Source organism: Rhododendron vialii, chromosome 2a, assembly GCF_030253575.1.
Source record: "Rhododendron vialii isolate Sample 1 chromosome 2a, ASM3025357v1".
Classification (NCBI taxonomy): domain Eukaryota; kingdom Viridiplantae; phylum Streptophyta; class Magnoliopsida; order Ericales; family Ericaceae; genus Rhododendron; species Rhododendron vialii.
Genome location: NC_080558.1, coordinates 15562457 through 15583521, shown reverse-complemented (window position 1 = coordinate 15583521; position 21065 = coordinate 15562457). Strand labels below are relative to the sequence as shown.

General features: G+C 38.8%; 1 protein-coding gene across 1 annotated transcript; it reads right to left on the bottom strand.

The window, feature by feature from the left end:
* Positions 1 to 2500: 2500 nt before the first annotated feature.
* Positions 2501 to 6733, bottom strand: LOC131317212 (disease resistance protein RPM1-like). Its single transcript, XM_058346781.1, is given in 3 exon segments — positions 2501 to 3937; positions 3939 to 5038; positions 6113 to 6733. Coding segments are annotated over 3 exon segments (2799 nt in total). The 5' UTR covers positions 6609 to 6733; the 3' UTR covers positions 2501 to 2734.
* Between the last annotated feature and the right edge of the window lie 14332 nt (positions 6734 to 21065).

The window sequence follows — 21065 nt, the reverse complement described above, 5'->3', positions numbered from 1 at the left end:
CCCATGATCTCATGTACTTAGTGGCCACATTTTCATGATTGTAAGCCTATATAGGCAAGGCATTTTAGTAGCCTAAGGTAGAGGGACGTTCTGTCTAGACTCTTGAGTATTTTCTTTGTAAGTTGGTGCTTAATAAAGGTTGGGACGGTTCCCGTAACTCTTTTGTGTGTTTCTAGACGTTCAAATATATCGGGTGTGTGAGTAAACACTAGTTGGCTAAGACCAAGTTGCTGGCACACTTGGTGTCATCATAGGCAAATTTCTAGGCGAAAAATAGGCCCGTGACACCAAGTATGGTAGAAGCAGGGATGGAATCAGGGAGGGACTAGTAGGGGCGGTCGCCCTTGCATGAAGAAAAAGAAACATTACTATTATATGTAAAAAATAATAATAATTCTATGAAAGTATATAGGCTTGCCCTTGTGTAGAATTTTGAAAAAAAAAAATTTTAATAGTAACCTTTGAAATACAAAGATATCAACATTAATTACTAAAGGCTAAGAGCTAAAATATAACAAAAAAATAAAACTATAGGGTTAATATTGTGAATATTCAAGTAATAAACTTTCATCTTTCGTTAGATGGTTTTAGTGTTTTAAAGTTTTTTTTTTTTTTGCCGCAAAATCTTAATAGCACACTAAATCCCCCCTCTCTCTCTTGACACAAACATCCCCAATTGTTAAGACTTCAAAGGCAATTTCGAGAAAATAGCGACGGAGGAGAAGAGATTTTGGAAACCCTAAATAATATTTTTGGTGAAATTTAAGTTGTAGGTATGTTGTTCTAAACTTCTACTAATTCTTTATTTTTTGACTGGTAAAATCAAGTAACATGAGAGCCCATGTACCGAATTTGTCCAGTTGTGATGAATGAAAAATAAGAAGATGAACAATAAAGAAAAACAAGACACATATATCAAGATCGATCCTATTAGTTAAACCGATTTATGTATTTACGTTATTTTGAGTTTTAATGTATTTATGTGATTATGCATGTATATATATATTTTTTTCTCGCATGCACGGTCGCTCTTGCGTAATGAAATTCCTGGCTCTGTCCCTAGGTAGAAGTAACCGTAAGGCGGCTCGAGGATTTTTGAGGCTAATGTTCAGAAGATTAGTTCACAGAAAAATAGGGCGCCGCTATTCGCAGCCCTTTATTTTCTTTCATAGCCCACTACATTTCAGTAAATGGTTGTTGAAAATTATAAATAACATTTCGGTAAATTGCTGTTGAAAACTAGATTATATTTCGGTAACTACATGTCGAAAATATGTTCAACTTTAGGTAAACAACTGCCGAACATACATTTTCGGTAAATATCTGTTGAAAAAAATATTATATTTCAGTAATTGGATGCTGAAAATATATCTCAATTTCGGTAATTAACTGTCGAGTATAATTAGAAATTTTTAACGGGCTATGGGAAAAAATAGAAGGCTGCGAATAGCTGCGCCCGAAAAATATGACGCCGAGAAGCTGTGGGAGGGAGGTTAATTACACTTCATAAGCTGAGGTGATGGAAGCGAGAAGGGGCTGAATTTGTTACGATGATGAACAAGGGTGATTATGGCATGGGCTGAGTGTTGAAAAACAAGTCTGCATTACACTTTAAAGGCCATTCTTCTTAATTTTTTTTGTCTTCTCCCTTTTGTGTGTTTTGTTCGGCTTTTTTGACTTCTTGTTAGATTTGCGTTGCATTTTTTGGATTAATCATCCATCTCGACAGAAGGAATCTAAAAAATAAAATTTTATGAACAAACACACAAAAAAGTTCATATAACACGACAATTTATATTGAAAACAAGACAAGTGTTTCGTAATTTTTTTTTTTGTCTTTAGTGAACTTTTTTCAATATTGGTCCACTTTATTATACTTTTCTGATTCATCTCATTAAGATGAACAATTAACCCCAAAAATAACAACGAAATGCTAAACAAAAAGTTAATAAAAACAAAAATTACTGAAAAAAAATTTAGACAAAAATGTTAGAAAGAATGGATGCTTTATGCATACGTAGAAAAGTGGAAAAAGAAGAGAGAGGGATTTTTTTTTATCGGCAACAAGATTTTATTGAAATTCAAGAAAGGGTACATCGAGGGTCCAAACTCTAGATGCAAGGAAAACTTGAATCAGAGAGTAGGCCAAAAGAAAGGAAGGAAAGAAGAAAATTACATTCAACAGGGTTGAAAGGAGCCTTATAATTTCAAATGAATTTTAACTGACTCATGATATGGGAAGCATAGAATGCGAGATTTTTTAGCCGGGATGAGAACCATAAAGTCCGAGTGATCGGAAGGATGGATATTTAATTAAGGACTCCTACAAAAATTAACGGTCACAGACTCACGCTTATCATAACGATACAGAGGGAAATTAACATATTAAACATTTTTAATCAGCACCAAGGGAAAATAGGTTCCTGCAGAGATGTGTTGAACTTAACCTTATCTCTAAATAAATAAAGATTGTTGCAAACCGACAAACCGAAGGCATGCTTTGAAATTCTAAATTCTGTGAAGCTTATTATTACATCAAATATGAGGTTCTCGATAAAGCAATCAATTCAAGACAAAAAAAGTACGCAAAAGAAATATCTACACTTGACAACATGATTACACAAACAAGCTTTCAAGCTCTAACAAACACCAAAAAAATATGAGGAAGAAAGGGCACATCAATAACGGGGATAACCCAATTTCGAAAATCCTCATCCCCTCCTGTTCTACCGTATCATAGATAACGACCGGTCCAATAACCAGATTTGGAGTCCCCAACACAAACAATAGGGACATGTGCAATTTTCCAATAGCCTCCACTTTGTAAGTCTCTTTTCAACCTCGAAATTAATATTTCAGACATATCACCCAATTCTAGTTTTTTGAGGGTGGCCAAATGTTTAACACCTAAGGGCAACTCTTTCATTAATTTACAGTCGTAGAGATATAGCTTTTCAAGAAGAGGCATCGAGCTATACTCCACTCTCACCCATTTCAATCCTAAGTGAACCAACCACAATTCTTTAAGCTTTTCAAACCCACCAGCCTTGAAGATTAATCCATCTCCTTCATATGCCATGTTAAGTCCAAGGTAAATCAAATTGGGCAAATCTTGAAGGGATTGCAATGGATCAACATCTTTTAACTTACTCCATCCTAAGAATAATTTTTTCAGGTTGCGTAGAGATGGTATCCAATGCGGTATCTTCTCCAAACGTCCTCTTAGATAGAGTCCTCGAAGAAGTTGGGGTGGCAAAGTCAAAGAATCTAAATCAATGATCTCATCTTCTTCTTTTGCAACAACTTCCAATGTGCGAAGGTTGTCTAGCCTCTTAAGGGATGAACATAGCACCGTCCCATCTTCCTTTTGTAGCTTTACAATGACCAATCTCCTCAATTGAGTTAGCTTCCCCACCTCTTTTAGCATGATGCCACAATTACTCCCTCGGTTTGCTTCAATAGCACATAGTTTCTGCAAGTACAACAAACTTCCTATTCCTGCCGGCGCTTTAAAGCCAATTGTAAGGTGAAAAGGATTATAACAATGGCCGTTGCTGTTGTAGCGATACAACAAGAGATGGCGAAGATGTTGGAGCTTCAAGATCTCATCAGGCAACTCGGTGACATTCGTGTGTTTCAGATCCAATGTTTCTAGCTTCTTGAGCTTTCCGATTGCTTTCGGGATCATTTTTACGTTGGTCGCCCTCAGACTTAGATAAGTAAGATTAAGGAGTTCCACAATTTCATGAGGAAATATTTCAAATTGTGCTCCTCTCAAATCTAACACGGTTAGTAGCCTTACACCCTTGCCTAAGGATGCAACATTTGACAAAATGGACACTGAATCTGTTACGCTGAACACAATTAAAGAATGAAGGCGAGTGAAACAAATGTTTTGCTGAATATCTTCCAAATTATGGTGGACCGAGAGACGTACGTCGCAATTTCTCAGGTCACTCTCTGCCTCTTTCACTTGCTATTGTGACAATGTTTTGCTCTCTTGACTTTGCAATTATCATTTCACGCCAAAGGTCATGGATCCGATAAGCTTTGAACCTTCCATCTTTCGTGACATCTGTCACTTGAACTAAACTTCTATTCATTAGCTCATTAAGGTAGCCCTCAGCAACTTCTTCTCTTGTCATTCCATCTTTCACTTGTATAAATCCTTCAGCCACCCACAACCGAATTAATCTCCCGTGATCAATGAGACAATCTTCTGGAAAAATACTCAAGTAAAAAAAACATAACTTAAGATAGTAAGGCAAATCAAAGTAACTGAGGGACAATATCTTAGTCCTGCTCATGAGTTTGTCATTTCCTTCTAGTTCTGCACCAAGACCGCGGTAAATCCTCTCCCACTCATCCACACTCTTTTGTTTTGTTGATAATAGACCACTAATTGCCACTATTGCAAGGGGTAACCCCTCGCATTTTTTCAAGATGTTTTTTGAAAGATCTTCCAAATATGAAGGACAAGAATTCTCATTGAATGTCTTTGAGCAAAACAAGGCCCATGAATAACTGTGAGGCAAGGGTTTGAGATTATACACCATGCCATGATATGCTTCGCTAGCAAAAGATGCTAAATCTCCATTTCTTGTTGTTAGAATTACTCGACTGCCGCAATTGCATTCAGGAAGTACGATTCTTAAAACTTGCCATGCATAAATACTCCATACATCATCAAAAACAAGCACATACCTCTTTTGCTGCAAAAAGGCATTAATTATACCTCTCAAGCTGTTTGCATTCATATTGTCCACTCCTTGTGGGAGTGGTTGCCTGACTTCTTCAAAGAGCACTTGAATTATATTTTTTAAAAGCTCTTCGACCTTGAATGATTCAGAAATGGTGATCCAAACATGGTTCTGGAAGTGACTGTTCACTGTTGCGTCGTCGTAGACTTTTTTTGCAAGGGTGGTTTTTCCCAATCCACCCATTCCTGCTATAGAAAGCACCTTGAGTCGATGATCATCATTCAACAACCATTGAATCAACTGTGATTTGGGCTCGTCAATGCCCACAAGGTCAGCTTCTTGGAGTAGAAGGGCATCGCCACACTACAAGAAAAATGAAAATTAGTGACGAAAAAGTGGCGACGAAATTTAATTTTGTCACTAAATGAGTATATTTGGCAATAAAAAAATAAATTCGTCACTATTTTGATAGCTTTCGTGACGGAATAATTTCGTCACCAATTATGCCTGTTTAGCGACAAAAAAAATATTTTCGTCACTAAAGGTACCCATTTGGCGATAAAATACATTTTTTATCGCCGAAAGCTTAAAAAATGTGACAAAATTATTTTTCGTCGCCAAAGATAATCATTTGGTGACAAAAAATATATTTCGTCGCCAAATGTGAGCAATTTAGTAACGAAATATTTTTTTCGTCACCAAATGCTTAACTTTGGTGACGAAAAATAATTTCGTCACCATTTTAACGCTTTCAGCGACAAAAAATATATTTCGTTGTCAAATGGGTACCTTTCGTGACGAAATTTATGAATTGCGCTTTGTCACTAAATGTATTTCGGACATAACTCTTTACTAAAATCTCCGATTGAGATAATTCAAATTGGGTTTGAACAATAACTCAATTGCCTACAACTTTCATGTTTATCAAAATTGCTAATTTTAATGTTTAAAGGTCCAAAATTACATTCAAAATATATTTTCATGTTGAACATATGTGTTATATATTAGATATTTCAAATATTTACTGAAAAGTGTGTGTAGTGCAGTTGGTTGGAGCTTGCGCGAAAAACTCAAGGGACTCGGGTTCGAAACCCAGCAGGAGCAAGAAAGATGGATTTCTTTTCCCATATGAAAACATCTTTCGCAACGAAAAATTTCGTCACCAATGTGACCCATCGGTGACGAATTTTTTCGTCGTCAAAAAGCACAATAAGTGAGGAAAAAAATTTCGTCACTAACTATTCACTTTTTGGTGACGAAATATTTCGTCATCAAAAGGCACTATAGGTGACGAAAAATAGATTTCGTCACCAGGTAGGAATCCTCGACAACCTTTAGTCGACAAATTTTTTTTCGTCACCTATATTATTTGTGACGAAAAATATGCAATTTGTGACGATTTCATTCGTCACCCAATTGAATTTTTCTTATAGTGCCACGACAATCATACCATGCGATGTCTGAATAAGTGGAGCGTGAGCCTTGCTCTATTTTGCCATACATGTTACTATATCGCTGATGTCCCTCAGAAATATTGATGATTCTAGACTTGATTCCTTTTACTTCAGAAGCAATTTGGTTGCGAGCATTTACGGTCCTAATAAAGAAAGAAACAATGGGAAGAAAGTTGCGGAATCCAATGCTATGATCATCATGTTTGAGGCGAAGCATGTACATGTCAAGAGCATCAGCAATGTCATAGGCAGCTTCTCGAACTTGCTTCACCCAAACTTTGAGGTTCGGATCTCTATCTTCTATAGCATCTGCAACTCTAAGGAAATGTGTCATGCGCTCGAATTCGGCTCTTATGTATTCGATGTCTTCCCGTACTCCAGTCAGCAAGTTCAACTCTTCTCGGAGATCGGGTGCGAAGTTGGATATAAGTCCGAACACAACAGCCTCTGTCATTTTTTTTGTGGTTTACGGAGCAGCTTTGGATTTGAAGAGAAAGGGGATGGTGAGGGAAAAATGGTATGTTCTTAGTTTATTTAGGGCAGCCCTGAATTTGATAGCTATATGGAATATTGTCCAAGTGTTATATGGGACAGTCTGTGATGAAAAAAGTCGTTAGTGTGTTTGTCTTTCCTTTATTATATACTTACTATAAGACATACACACTGGAAAAATGAGACGGATGAAAAAAGTCTTGCGGGAGTGGTTGCCAGACTTATTCCAAGAGCTGGCGAATCATGTCGATCATTAATTTGAAGCTCTACGATCTTGAATGATTTCGATACGGTGATCGATACAAGCATGCATGTTCATGGAAGTTCCTCTTCATTGTTGCGTCATGGTAGGCCTTTCTGGTAAGGGAGTTTTGCCTAATCAGCAACATTCCTGCTATCCAAAGCACCTTGAGTCGATGAGCATCCGCAACATTCCTGCTATCCGATTCATCTCGTCGAGACGAATCAATAATCTACAAAAATTGGCGCAAAATTAGCTAATTAACAAACGCAAAAAAAGAAATTGAATAAGGCAAAATGTGCACTTTATCTAAAACTAAAAAAAGTGTAAGTGAAATGGGCCCGAAGTGAAAAGAAGTTTCTATATCCATATTACGGTTCCGTTTGTTTCGATGTAAAACCATGTAAAATATTTTTTCAGAAAACAAATTTCAAATTTTTATTTTTCGGTGTTTGGTTGGCACTTAAAAATATTTTTAGAAATCAACAAAACAATGTAGAGAGAGAGGGGCTTAAACGGTGGAGAGATCTAAGAATATTGGAATTATTGAACCTGTCAACGATCGAGGAATTGCAATAGAAGGTATTGGGTTCATTTCAGAAAATAACTTACGAAAGATGTAAGGATAAGTCATTTTCATCTAATTGATGAAAAATGTTTTACATGTAAAATATTTTCCTAATTTTTTACACAACCAAATACCGAAAAATAGGTAAAATATTTTACTCCCAAACGAACAGAGCCTAAATAAAATGCCACAACTGCAGATAGCAACAAAATAAGAAGTATATATATACCATTTTTCTTCTGGTGGATATTTACCAATTCAAAGCCCACACCAGTTTTTATGTTGGCCAATAAATGACCTATTCCCCGTTTGATCTGATACAGGATGTTTTTATATTCATATTATATAAATTGCAAGAGCTGCAGGTAGCCAAAAATTAATACGAAGCATATACGATTTCCATTAGGTGGATCTTTTCAATTCAAAGACCACGCCAGTTTTTATATTGGCCGGCCAAAAAAAGTCCAATTCCTCATTTAAAACCAAATGAGAAGTTTTTATATTCATATTAAATAAATTGCCACAGCTGCACGTAGTAGAAAAATACGAAGAATATAACATTTCCTTCTGGTGGGTATTTACCAATTCAAAACCCACGTCTGTTTTTAATATAGGCCAATAAGCGACCAATTCCTCATTCAACCCAAATGAGGAGTTTTTATATACACATTATAGAAATTGCCACAATAGCCGGATACTACGAAGTATATACCATTTTTACTTCTTGGTTGATCTATATTTACCAATTCAATGCCCGAGCCAATTTTTATATTGGTCAATAAATGACCAATTTCACATTTAATCCCAAATGAGAAGTTTTTATTTTCATATGAAATGAATTGCCACAACTATAGGTAGTAGAAAACTACAAAGGATATACCATTTCCTTCGGGTGGATATTGATCAATTCGAAGCTCACGCCAGTTTCCATGTTGGCCTATAAACTACCGATTACTCATTTAATCCCAAATGAGAAGTTTTTTATTTATTTATAATACATACATTGCCACAACTGCAGGTAGCAAAAAGTTGCGAAGTACATACAATTTCCTCTGTTGGATATTTATAAATTCAAAGCCCACACAAAATTTTATATTGGCCAATAAACAACTAATTCCCTAGTTGATCCGAAAATGAGAAGTTTTTATGTTCATATTAAATTAACTGCCAGAATTGCAAGTAGGAGAAAAATATGAAGTATATAACATTTTCTTCTAGTGGATATTTACCAATTCAAAACCCGCGCCAGTTTTTATATTCGCCAATAAACGACTTCCCCATTTGATCCGAAATGAGAAGTTTTTATATTCATATTAAATAAATTGCCTGAACTGCAAGTAGTCGGAAAGGACAAAGTATATACCATTTTCTTCTGGTGGATATTTACCAATTCAAACCCACGCCAATTTTTATATTGCCCGATAAACGACCAATTCCCCATTTGATCCGAAATGACAAGTTTTTATATTTATATTATATAAATTGCCAAAACTGCAGGTGGCAAAAAATTACGAAGTATATACCATTTTCTTTTGGTGGATATTTACCAATTCAAAGCCCATGCCAGTTTTTACATTGGCCAATAAACCACCAATTCCTCATTTAATCTCAATTGAGAAGGTTTTGTTGTCACAGTAAATAAATTCCCACAACTGCAGGTTCCGCAGAAAAATACGAAGTATATATCATTTCCTCTTAAAGAATACCAACAGCTTAACAAAGGCAGTTTTGGTTCAGTTACCTTACATACTTAGAAACAACAGTTTCCAGCTCCAGGCCATATACAGGATAGAAAAGGAAATAATTTTTGAAACTTTGCGTCACTGGAATGAGCATCGCTTCTGTAATTCAGTTAGCAATCTGGGTCAAAGGAACCTAATAATCAACACATGGCAAAAAGTTTTAAACAGCAATAGGAGAAGGATTTAGGTGGATTTTTTTTTTTTAAAACAGCATCGCTTCTGTAATTCACTGAAATGAGCATCGCTTCTGTAATTGATCACTTAGCAATCTTTTTTTTTTTTTATAGGCAAAAAATTTTTTATTAGAAACTCAACAAATGGTACATCGAGGCAAGACCAAATATGAACCACATAGATTGGGGTACTGTTTACACCATAATTTGGTATTTAGTCTAATATGATCGATTGGGTCAAAACGTTACACGTGTTAGACTGATTAAACAAAATGTAGTATGAAGCCTGTTAAGGAAAAATCAAGTGGACTGATCGACGGTTGATATTCGACTGAACACGTTTCAGAATATGCATCACACAGATCGTGGGCACGACAGTTAATGCAAGCAGGCAGTTGGAGTAATTACCACATTGGGAACATGTGAGATCGTGGAGAAGTAACCGCCTCGTGCAGATAGTGGAGCAAGAATAGGGAGCATGGAGCCACTTAATTCAAATCGAAGGAGGGAATTCCATCTGGTTTGAATTTTAAGTCTAAGACAGCCTATAAATACAGGAATAGAAGACATTTAGAACCCCCCAATCAATCGCCCAAAGGCTTCTACTTTTATCTGTACTTTACATTTCTTGCTCTAGGAGTAGCTTGTAATTTAACCGTCTGTTCGATTGTGTTCTCATAGTCGATTGACTTCTACACCGAGGAATAATAAAGTCCATTTTGTTATTCTTCTTTCATCTCCATTTCACTTCATTCAGTTTGCTTCCAGAGAAGTCCTGAAATACGGCAAGGAACCAAACTCCACCATCACAAACACCCACATTTCCAGCACACTCAACAACTCTTAGTCGATTCATCGACTGCAAGTAAAAATAGACAAACAATTTTGGCGCTAGAAGGAGGGCCCTTACTAATTTGGAAGTAATGGCACCGGCAACAAGAAAGCAAGGCGACCGACCAACAGAGCCTCAGAATGAAGGCTTGGAAACCCAAAACGATGTGATGCATCCTGAACAAAGGATGCCCGAGAATAGCCAAGGGAATGGCTTGAGTGCGCCAACGGATATACAGAGCCTTTCCAGGCAGTTGGCACAGGTTTTGTCTAACCCAGAAGATGAAACGGCACAGGAATTGATTACCCTCATAAGAAGGGTAGTTACACCTCCATCTATCATAGATGTTGATGCAAATGGTGTAGTTCATGAACAGTTGCAATCCGGTGATTTGCCTAGACAGGCCCCTCAACAGGTATATTCAAATCCGGTATTTGACTCAAATATGAATATGCATAGTCGACCATATGTAGCTCCAACTGCTTTACGGTCCGCAAGGCCAACCAGTTTTTATCAGAATGTTCCATCTATATATGAAGCTGGAAACAGCAGTGGGAATGGTTAAACTAATGGTATCAATTTTAGTCAGAATCCTCAAAATGGTTTCACAGGGGTCCATGTTATGAACAATGGCCAGCACATGTACAGTTCTGCACAAACCGTGCCAAATCATGGCAATTACACGTACCATACTATGCCAGCTGTGTCAAATAATGGAAATAATGGTCAGTACGTTCACAATTTGCCAAATAATGGCAATGGAAACGGTCAGAATGTCCCTTTCGTACAACCTCACATACCAAATGTTCTTAGAGCCCCAGATCCCATGAATATTAACAGGGCACAAATATTAGAAGTCATTCAAGATGTATACGGACCAGGGCTGCGCAGGGTAGAGAAACCTATGTTTAGGAAGCCTTACCCACATTGGGTTGACAGTGTGCCTTTACCAAGGGGATATAAAATACCTGAGTTATCACTTTTTAGTGGTATGGAAAACCAATCAACAATCGAACATGTGGGCCGGTTTTGCCTGCAGTTAGGCGAACTAGGCTTAGATGATGTTTTTAAATTGAAGTTGTTCCCGCATTCTTTAACTAAAACAGCGTTCACGTGGTTCATAAGTTTACCTGCAAATTCCATTCATACGTGGCAAGATATGGAAGAACAATTTCATGCTCAATACTTTAGGCACAAACCAGAGGTTTCGATTGCTGATTTGGCTAAGTTAAAACAAAGGCCAAATGAAACAGCAGAACAGTTCTTAACTAGGTTTAAGAGATTGAGAAACCAGTGCCACTGTAATGTGCCAGAGACCGAGATAGTTCGAATAGCTCAGAATGGTCTCGAGTTTAACTTTAAAACGCAGTTTAATGGATCTAATTTCAAAGATCTATTTGAGCTTTCTATGAGAGCATCCCAATTTGAAGCTATCCTACAGGAAGAAGAGCAATTAAAAAATACATCTCTAGGAACGTATTACCAAGATGTAGAAGGAGATATTGAAATCGATGTAGCACAAGTTGTGGGAAAAACTCCCATAATTTGTGACACTCTGGTTAAAGCAGAAAAACCAATGAATATGCCCTCATCCCAGCCCAATAGGCGTGGGGGGCAAGCAAATTATAGACAGTAATCATTTGACTTAGCACAAGCTGACCAAATATTTGATGAGCTGTTAAAACAAAAGTTTATCACCCTCAGTCCTGGGCATATTATTCCCTCTGACAAAGATAGAAAAGGAAAAGAATACTGCAAATGGCACAATTCATTTAGGCATAATACTAACAATTGTGTTACATTTCAAAATTGTGTACAGGATTTGATCCAGAAGGGGTTGCTGCAATATGCTAAAGGTGACAAGGACCAGATGGGTATTGAATCCAATCCGTTTCCAAAGATTGAAGTGAACATGGTAACGGCCGGCCTAGCTAAAAGGTTGGGTTCTAATATTGAGAAACAAAAGCAGAGGGATGAGGATCAAATGCAGACTGAAGAAGAGTCAGCAAAGTCTCATACTTCCAGATTCCCAAACGATTACCTCTGTATCAGGTGTGGACATGAGGTCCAGTATGGAGAAGCAATCATAGCAGAAAAGGAGCAGAAAAGTGCATTCTCCAAGTCCGGACTGAGGTTCAACACAATGGGGGGAAACGATCTTCAAATATATGTTGGAGCCAAATTGATTTATGAAGGCATAGATCCAGGGCTTTTTAACAGAATAGAGTCAGAGCATTGCTATGGGCCAGATGATGGACCATTCTTATTCAGAGGACACCCAGTGGTGCCTGCAAGGCCCGGGGAACCTTCTTGCCAAGACCTTGAAGCAGTAGGGTATCAATTTCCCAATCGAGGGAGATACCCTAATCAAAGGGGTATTGGTTCCAGAAGAGGTTTTGGGCCACAAGGAAGAGGACTTTATGGACGTGGGTTGCACCAACCCAGGATGATAATGCCGCCTAATCATGATCATGAGGATTGGAGCACGCTTAACCACCCAAAATTCCCAGCAGAGGGTTGGTATACCAAAGTATCCAGTTCACAGAAGAGGAGGCTTCAAAGGAAATTTGCAGCCAGGGCTTATGGTGATCCATGGGACCATGTTTTCGAACCACGAGAAAGAGTGGAACCATCGAAGGTTTCGAACATGGTGTGGACCCGAGAGCAAGGAGAGGCCAGTGCGCAGAGAAAACCAACTCTCAAGCATAGGGGGCAAGAAAGTGATGCTGCAATTTCTCCCCAGTCGACTGCCCAACCGAAGGGTAGAAAAGAGTTGAAGCAGAGCTTAAAGAAGAAAATGGAGGAGTTCCAGAAGCTCATGGAAGCAGATGATGATGATCTCTTTGACGAGGGTTCAGAACAAGAAGACCTGATCAAAGATGCTTCCCCATCCCCGCAGAGATCTGCAACCTTTGGTGAAAGTCTGGCCGCAATCCAATTCGGGTCAGTACCTATAAATTATCAATGTAATATGATTTTAATTCTGCCAAAGCAGTTCAAGGCAAAACCAAATCAGCCTATGAACTTGGCAGGTGACGTCGAAGATACCACCCAATCGATTGTAAAAATAATGGATAAAGAGAAGCATTCTCAGTCACAGCCCATTAACATCGAGACGGATGAACACGGGAACAGTATTGTGGTTCTTAGAACACCTGATGATGCCTCCATAAGGCATTTGAGACCATTATATATTAAACTGCATATGAATGGCCAGCCTATTTCAAAAGTGTTGGTCGATAATGGGGCAGTAGTCAATATATTACCCTCTAGGATGTTGAAAGTCTTGAACAAGACTGATGACGATTTGATCCCAACAGAAGTCACAGTGGGCAACTTCGCTGGAGGATGTTCTCCTGCTAAGGGGGTTATATCTTTACAACTGCAAATTGGAAATAGGAAGATGAATGCAACGTTTTTTGTAATCGATTCTTCATCTAATTATAATGCCTTACTAGGCAGGGATTGGATCCATATAAATAGTTGTGTACCATCTTCTTTGCATCAGGCTTTGATCTTTCTGAAGCAAGAGGAAGCAACAGGAATGGAGGTCTTTTGGGCAAACCGACATCCATTCAAAGCAGAGACCAATAATATCGAAGCAGATCTCTACAACGAACATTTATGGCCAACAAGGATAGAAGACTCAGAAGTCAGATCTAACCAAGTTGGGGTAACTGAGAGTCAATTCCTCACATACATTAAAGAAGGATTCCAGGAGCTAAGCAAGGATTTCACCAGGCCTAACATTATATCAAGGCCTGTCAAAAGCGACCAAAAAGTTTTTAATGTTTAGAAATTTATTCAATACAGGAAGTGAAGAGTTGGCTACTGTTAAAGTCACTTTTAGAAGGTTGTTTTCTTTTCTTGTTGACAGAAAGTTGCAGGCAGACGAGCCTATTTCTTGTAATTGGGCTGAATGCGTTTTTGATGATAGCCCATTAAACATGAAAGAGTTAGGTCTAGCAGACTTGAAACCAGCACCAGCTAAGCTGGATGATGATGGGGCCCAAGTGAAAGATCCCATGGAAGAAGTAAATCTAGGAACTCCAGAAGATCCTAAGATCACGTATGTAAATGCCACTTTGCCTGATGAAATAAAGGAGAAGTTCAAGTATTTGTTGCGTAAATTTAAAGATTGCTTTGCTTGGAGTTATGATGAAATGCCAGGTTTATATAGATCTTTAGTCGAGCACAAAATACCTATAAAAGAGAATTATGTACCCTTTAAACAAGCACCCAGGAGAATGAAAGACGACGTTCTTCCCCAAGTAAAAAAAGAAATGAAACGTTTATTCGAGGCAAAGTTCATTCGACCGGTCAAATATGCTGAATGGGTCTCAAATGTGGTCCCAGTTTTAAAGAAAAATGGGAAAGTTAGAGTTTGTGTTGATTTCAGAGACCTAAATACCGCATCACCAAAGGATGAGTATCCAATGCCTGTTGCTGATTTGCTAGTCGATGCAACGGTAGGTTACCAAATGCTGTCCTTCATGGATGGTAATGCTGGCTATAATCAAGTATATATAGCAGAAGAAGATACACATAAAACAGCATTTAGATGTCCTGGATACATAGGGACGTTCGAGTGGGTGGTTATGGCCTTCGGATTAAAAAACGCAGGAGCAACCTATCAAAGAGTTATGAATTTGATTTTTCATGATTTTCTACATAAATTCTTGGAAGTTTATATAGATGATGTTGTCGTAAAGTCAAATTCAGTTGATGAGCACTTGCATCATCTTGAACAGACTCTGGAAAGGATGAGGCTTTACAATTTAAAAATGAATCCTTTGAAATGTGCATTTGGTGTTACAGCAGGAAATTTTTTGGGATTCCTGGAGCATCAAAAAGGAATTGAGATTGATAAAACTAAGGCTGATGCTATCTTGAAAGCACAAGCCCCAACCAATAAAGAAGAGCTCCAACAGTTCTTGGGAAAGATTAATTTCCTTCGAAGATTTATTGCCAATTTATCTGGAAAAACAATGGCATTCTCCCCATTATTAAAATTGAAGTCAGAAAAAGATTTCAAATGGGAACAAGAGCATCAGAAAGCTTTCGATATTTTAAAACAATCATTGGTAACGCCTCCCGTTCTGATGCCTCCAATAAATGGCAAACCATTGAAGTTATATATATCAGCAACACACCGTTCGATTGCAAGTCTGTTAGCCCAAGATAATGAACAAGGCCGAGAGCAATCAATTTATTACCTAAGCAGAAGGTTAAATGATTGTGAAGGAAGGTATTCATGTGTTGAAAAGATTTGCTTGGCATTATATTTTTCAGCAATTAAGTTAAGGCATTACCTTTTGCCAGCTAGGGTAAAGATCATTTCCCAAACCGATATAATAAAGTATATCTTGTCTAGGCCTATTTTAAGGGGGAGACAAGGGAAATGGATATTAGCTCTAATCGAGTACGACTTTGAATATGTGCCTCAAAAGGCAGTAAAGGGACAAGCATTGGCAGATTTCCTATCTGAGCATCCAAATTTACCCCTGGAAGAGGATACCTTTGAGGTGCATTTTTTGGAACTCAGACCTTGGAAATTGTCTTTTGATGGTTCGAAAACAGACAATGGAGTTGGGGCAGGTGTTGTTTTGACATCTCCAAAGGGAGAAATGTTGCAATTCTCCTTCCAACTTGATGAGAGTAGAGTTTTGACGAATAATCAAGCAGAATATGAGGCCTTAATCATAGGCTTGGAAATAGCAAAAGATTTGAATGTACAATATCTGAAAGTCTCTGGGGATTCACAATTGATCATTCGACAAGTTACGGGGCATTATAAGTGCAATCACCCATTATTGAATTTGCAGCTTGAAAAAGTTCGACGTCTTACTCAAGACTTTGACGAGGTATGTTTTCAGCATATCTTGAGACTTCAAAATAGTGAAGCCAATTAAATGGCCCAAGCAGCTTCGGGAGTTAAAATTCCTGAAGGAGACACGGAAAGAGTGATCAGAATCCAAAAAAGGTTTTTACCCTTCTCAGAGGAAAGGAAAAAAGATCGATTGGATGTATTGGTAATCGACGTTTCTGATGATTGGATGGATCCAATAAAGAATTATCTTCTGAATCCTAAAGAGAAGGTAGAAAGGATTGTCAAATGCAGGTCCATCAATTATGTTCTGTTAGGACAGGATTTGTATAGAAGAACTTCTGATGGTCTACTACTGTTGTGTGTTAGCAAAGATCAATCGATGAGGATCATGGGAGAGGTTCATGAAGGAACCTGTGGTGCCCATCAAGCTGGTGATAAAATGAGATGGTTAATTAAGAGACACGGGTATTATTGGCCAAACATCCGAGCTGATTGTATTCAGTATGCTAAAGGTTGCCAACAGTGTCAAAAGCATGGACCTATCCAAAGGATACCGGCTTATCAGTTGCAATCGATTATCAAACCTTGGCCGTTCAGAGGTTGGGCAATCGATATGATAGGAGAAATCCACCCAGCGTCTTCATTACAGCACCAATTTGTGGTAGTAGCAACTGATTATTTTACAAAATGGACGGAGGCAATACCTTTGAAAGGTGTTTCACAAAAACAAGTGATTGATTATATTGAGGAATATCTTTTGTGTAGATTTGGAATTCCTGAAACTATTACTGTTGATCAAGCATCTGTATTCAATGGTAGAGAAGTTATCGAGTATGCACAAAAATATGGAATACAGATTTTGAATTCTACTCCGTATTATGCCCAAGCCAATGGGCAAGTCGAATCGACAAACAAAATTATAAAGAACACCTTGGCAAAGGTAATCGATGATAACCCAAGAGAATGGCATGATCTGTTGCCCAGAGTATTGTGGGCATATAGAACGTCACAAAGAGATAGTACTAGGGTAACTCCGTTCGAATTAGTCTACGGGCACGCAGCGGTTTTGCCAGTCGAAATTAATGTTCAATCTCTAAGGGTGGCACGTCATTATGATCCAGAGTTGCAATATGAGGAAGCAATGTTTTTGGACATCGACGGATTGGAAGAAAAAAGGTTACATGCTCTAAACCAAATTCAAGCCCAAAAGAAAAGAGTAGAAAGGGCTTACAACAAAAAAGTGAAACAAAAATCTTTTGCAGTTGGAGACTTAGTGTGGAAAACAATCCTCCCAATCGATTCAAAAAGGAAGAAGGGAAGATTTGGGAAATGGTCTCCAAATTGGGAAGGTCCTTTCCGTATTGCCCAAGTCTTACGGGGAGGTGCATATCATTTGGCATCAATCGAAGGGGTCCTCCATGAAAGGACCATTAATGGGAAATATTTGAAGCATTATTTTCCGTCTATGTGGGAGAACATGAGTTAAAACAAAATCTTCCATTTCATAATCAAAAGCTGCCCATGAGTAGGGCAGCATTACAAGAGAAAGTCCAAACAAAAGCAAAAGATCCCAAGAAGGATCTAACAGAAAAGGAAAAGATCCCAGGAAGGATCTAACAAAAAAAAAACCCTTAACCAACCTACAAAAGGAAAAGATCTCAAGTGAGATCTAACAAAGAAAATCACACCATGACTTCCCCACAAAAAGAAGGCCTATTCTTTAGGCCATTCTTTCCACTGACCAGAGGTACCAGCCATGGAGGACCTGATGTCAGCAGGATCAATCAAAGGAGGCTTGTAGTCGATGGTGTCCCAGTTGGCCACCACAAGCTTGATGGCAGACTCCATTTTTTCCAGTCGAAGCGCCATACCCTCCACTCGATCGTGGATAGCCTGAATCCTTCGTTTGCACTCATTATGATCTTCCATGAGTGCCCACGAGAGTTCGGTGGCCAATTGCTTGATGTGAGCAGGGGTGATTTGTGTAGAAAGAGGAGTAGAGGAGACGTTGGTGGCCATAATGTAGAAGCACAAGTGTTTGAACTTGTCCTCAGTGTTAGTATTTATAGACCAGGAAGATCCGAAGACGTGGGTCATGGACGGTTACCCCGAGGGAAATTAAGAGACGTGACAGCTGATAGGGTTAGTGGGCTCTCAATTGTAGTTTCCCAAAGTAAGGCGGCTGAAATGCTGCAGCACGGCATTATTTGTTGTACTTAACCGTCATTTATTACTGTGTGTGTTCCCTAAAAGTGAAGGGAAACGTCACCATAATCATAACGTGGGATCCATGATTATAGGTGCCCACGATCCGGATATGTAGGGATCAAGGGTTCTGATTGTATGGTTTGCTCACATCACATTTGTAAGTAAAGGAATACGAACCAATTATGTAAAGTTATTCCTATTCATTCCTATTTATTCTTATGTGAACGTTTGTACGAGTTTAGTCCTTAATTCAAACATGTGAGTATTTCCTTGATCCAATCAAAACATTAGTGTAAGAAAAATCATCCCAAACAATAAGTACGAGAAGGGCCATGGAAGGCCTAACACCCGTTCCGAGTTGCCATTCATAAGTTCTGGCATACCACCTGCTGATAGGTAGAAAATAAACAGCAAACAAAAGTACTTATAATTCTGTACTAACAAGACTAGTCGACTGACTGCAAAACTAAAGTCAATCATGCAAAAAAGAGGACTTAAAGGCCTCCCATTTAACTACAAGTTCATCACATTTAACTCTGTTTCTCTGCAAATCCTCACGGGCAGCAGAGACATGTACTGAGACTCATTTGCCTTCCTCTGCTAAGTGTTTGAAGTCTTTGTCAAGTTGGCCTACTGTTACCAGAAGATTTCCTTTCTCAGTCTGCAGTTGACCCAATCGGTGTAACAATTCTTTTTCTTCCTGATCAATAGCCACGAGTCTCGACTTTAAAGTCGAAGCATCAGCATGCATATTCGATAACTTCACTGTCAAATTGGAAAGGTTACCAATCAAGTCCTGCTTTTGACTTATTTCCTGCTGGTAATATCGAAAGAGGCTGATGTTGTCACCTAATGATGATGCATAATTTTCCAGGATGATTTGTTCCCTGAGGGGGAAAACATGCCTTTGTGACAGGGATTCAACACAGGTACTAAAATCTGTGGACTTTACTGTCATTAACTCCTCAAAAGGAAGCTTTAGGAAGTCAAAGAATACTTGAATTTCTTTCTGGGTCTCTACACTGAATTGAAGGAAGAAGAAAGAGCTACTGGATTCTGAAACTTCAGTGAGGGATCGAAAGACTTGAGAAGTCGACTCTATCTCCTCCATCAGATGGTCCAGTGAATCACTAGAAAATTTAACGTGAGCAGAATCCTCAACACCTACAGGATTTGTTGCCGTTTTGTTCACTGAGCGAGGAGATGTGTTTAGAGCAAGGGCCTTTGGAAAACTTGCAGGGATCATACCTGCTGGTGATAGGACTTGATTCCCAGAGGGATTGCCAGAAGGACTAGAGGCCACATCCTCTGCCCCTTGTCCACCTCCTTGGTTAGGACTAGTTTGGGCAATGGGGGCAATCTGAACAGGACCCTCAACTGGTCCTTTCTTTTCCAAATCCCTTTCGATTGGTGCTGATGGAACCTCCAAATTAGGTACATTTGCCACCCGTGGGGAAATCGCTTCCTCCCTACCGTCGCCCTGTTGGTTTAGATCAATCTTCTGAGTTTGTTGGGGATTGGGGTCAACAGTGGTCTTCCGTCCTGGTACAGCATTGACCACATCTGTTGCAGGCTGAGTTGTTGTGACAATGGGTTGTCGAATGGATTGTACACCAAGCTCAGCAACATTTGGCATCAGAACCAAGCCCTCACCAACCTGCATAAAAGGACTGTCATCTTGCAGCAAAGGATTTTCTTGGTGTAGCAGTTGTTCCTGTAACTCTGGCAACTAATCAGCTTGACCCAAATGGTCTGATACTGCTGTATCAAAAGATTCATATTGATCGATTGCCAATTCGGTGTCAATTGTCTCTCCTGCTGAAAAGGAGGATTTCTGAACTTGAGAGGATTTTGAAGAATGTTCTTCTTCTTCTTCCATTTCTTCAAAGGCATCAACAATTTTGGTTCCCTTGCCTTTCTGTAAAAGAAAGAAAATGAGAATAGAAAGGCTTTTGAAAAGACAATAAGGGAAAAGAGAAGATAAGAATGTACCCTTGGAGCCAACTCTTTGTCACTCGAGCTTTGTTTTTTGGTGGGTTTTCTTGTTGATTGCTTTGTGGGGGTAGATACTTCACCAACTTGTCTTTTAGATCTACCAGTGGTAGGACTTTTAGAAACCTCTTGGCTCACACCTGATGTGATTTTGAGAGTCCGCGTCCGTGGCCTGGTTTCGGAGTCCTTAATCGATTCAGCTTTCCTTTTCCTAGTATTCCCACTTGGCACAGATGATATGGGAACTGCTCCTGCATGAGGCACAATGGCCTTAGAAGGTTCATCAGGCAGTCGAGCTGTTATCTCTGTCAAGGAAACAATATCTCAATGATTAGTAGAAGCATGACTAATTGAATTGCAAATCAATGAATAGCTGTGCTTACCAGCCTTATCCTAGAGGTATTTGTATTCAGGATCAAGCCTGTATAGGCAGTCTGAAAGTGGAGCACTGAAATAAAGGGCTCTCATAGTCAACCACCATTCATCAAAAGCAGGCAGGGTCACATTATTGGTCTGAAAGTCGATGAACTGAAAGGCTTTCACGCGATATTGAAAATTGCTGACCATCAAGGATATCATTTGCGAGTCCTTGGCCTTAATCGTTGGCCTGCTTGAAGCCATCTCAGTAATGTTGGGGTGAACAAAGGGCATTGGAATGCCTTGTGCAAGGCCAAATTGTCTGGCACATTGACAAGGAGAATAATTTTCAAAACCACAGTTCCCAAAAGGAGTGTTATTTAGGGCAAAGCCAACCGAGATAAGTCTTGGAAGAAGGATGCTGGCCCAGAATAACCGTTTAGATTGAGTCATTTTCTCTGCAAGCTGGGGAGAGG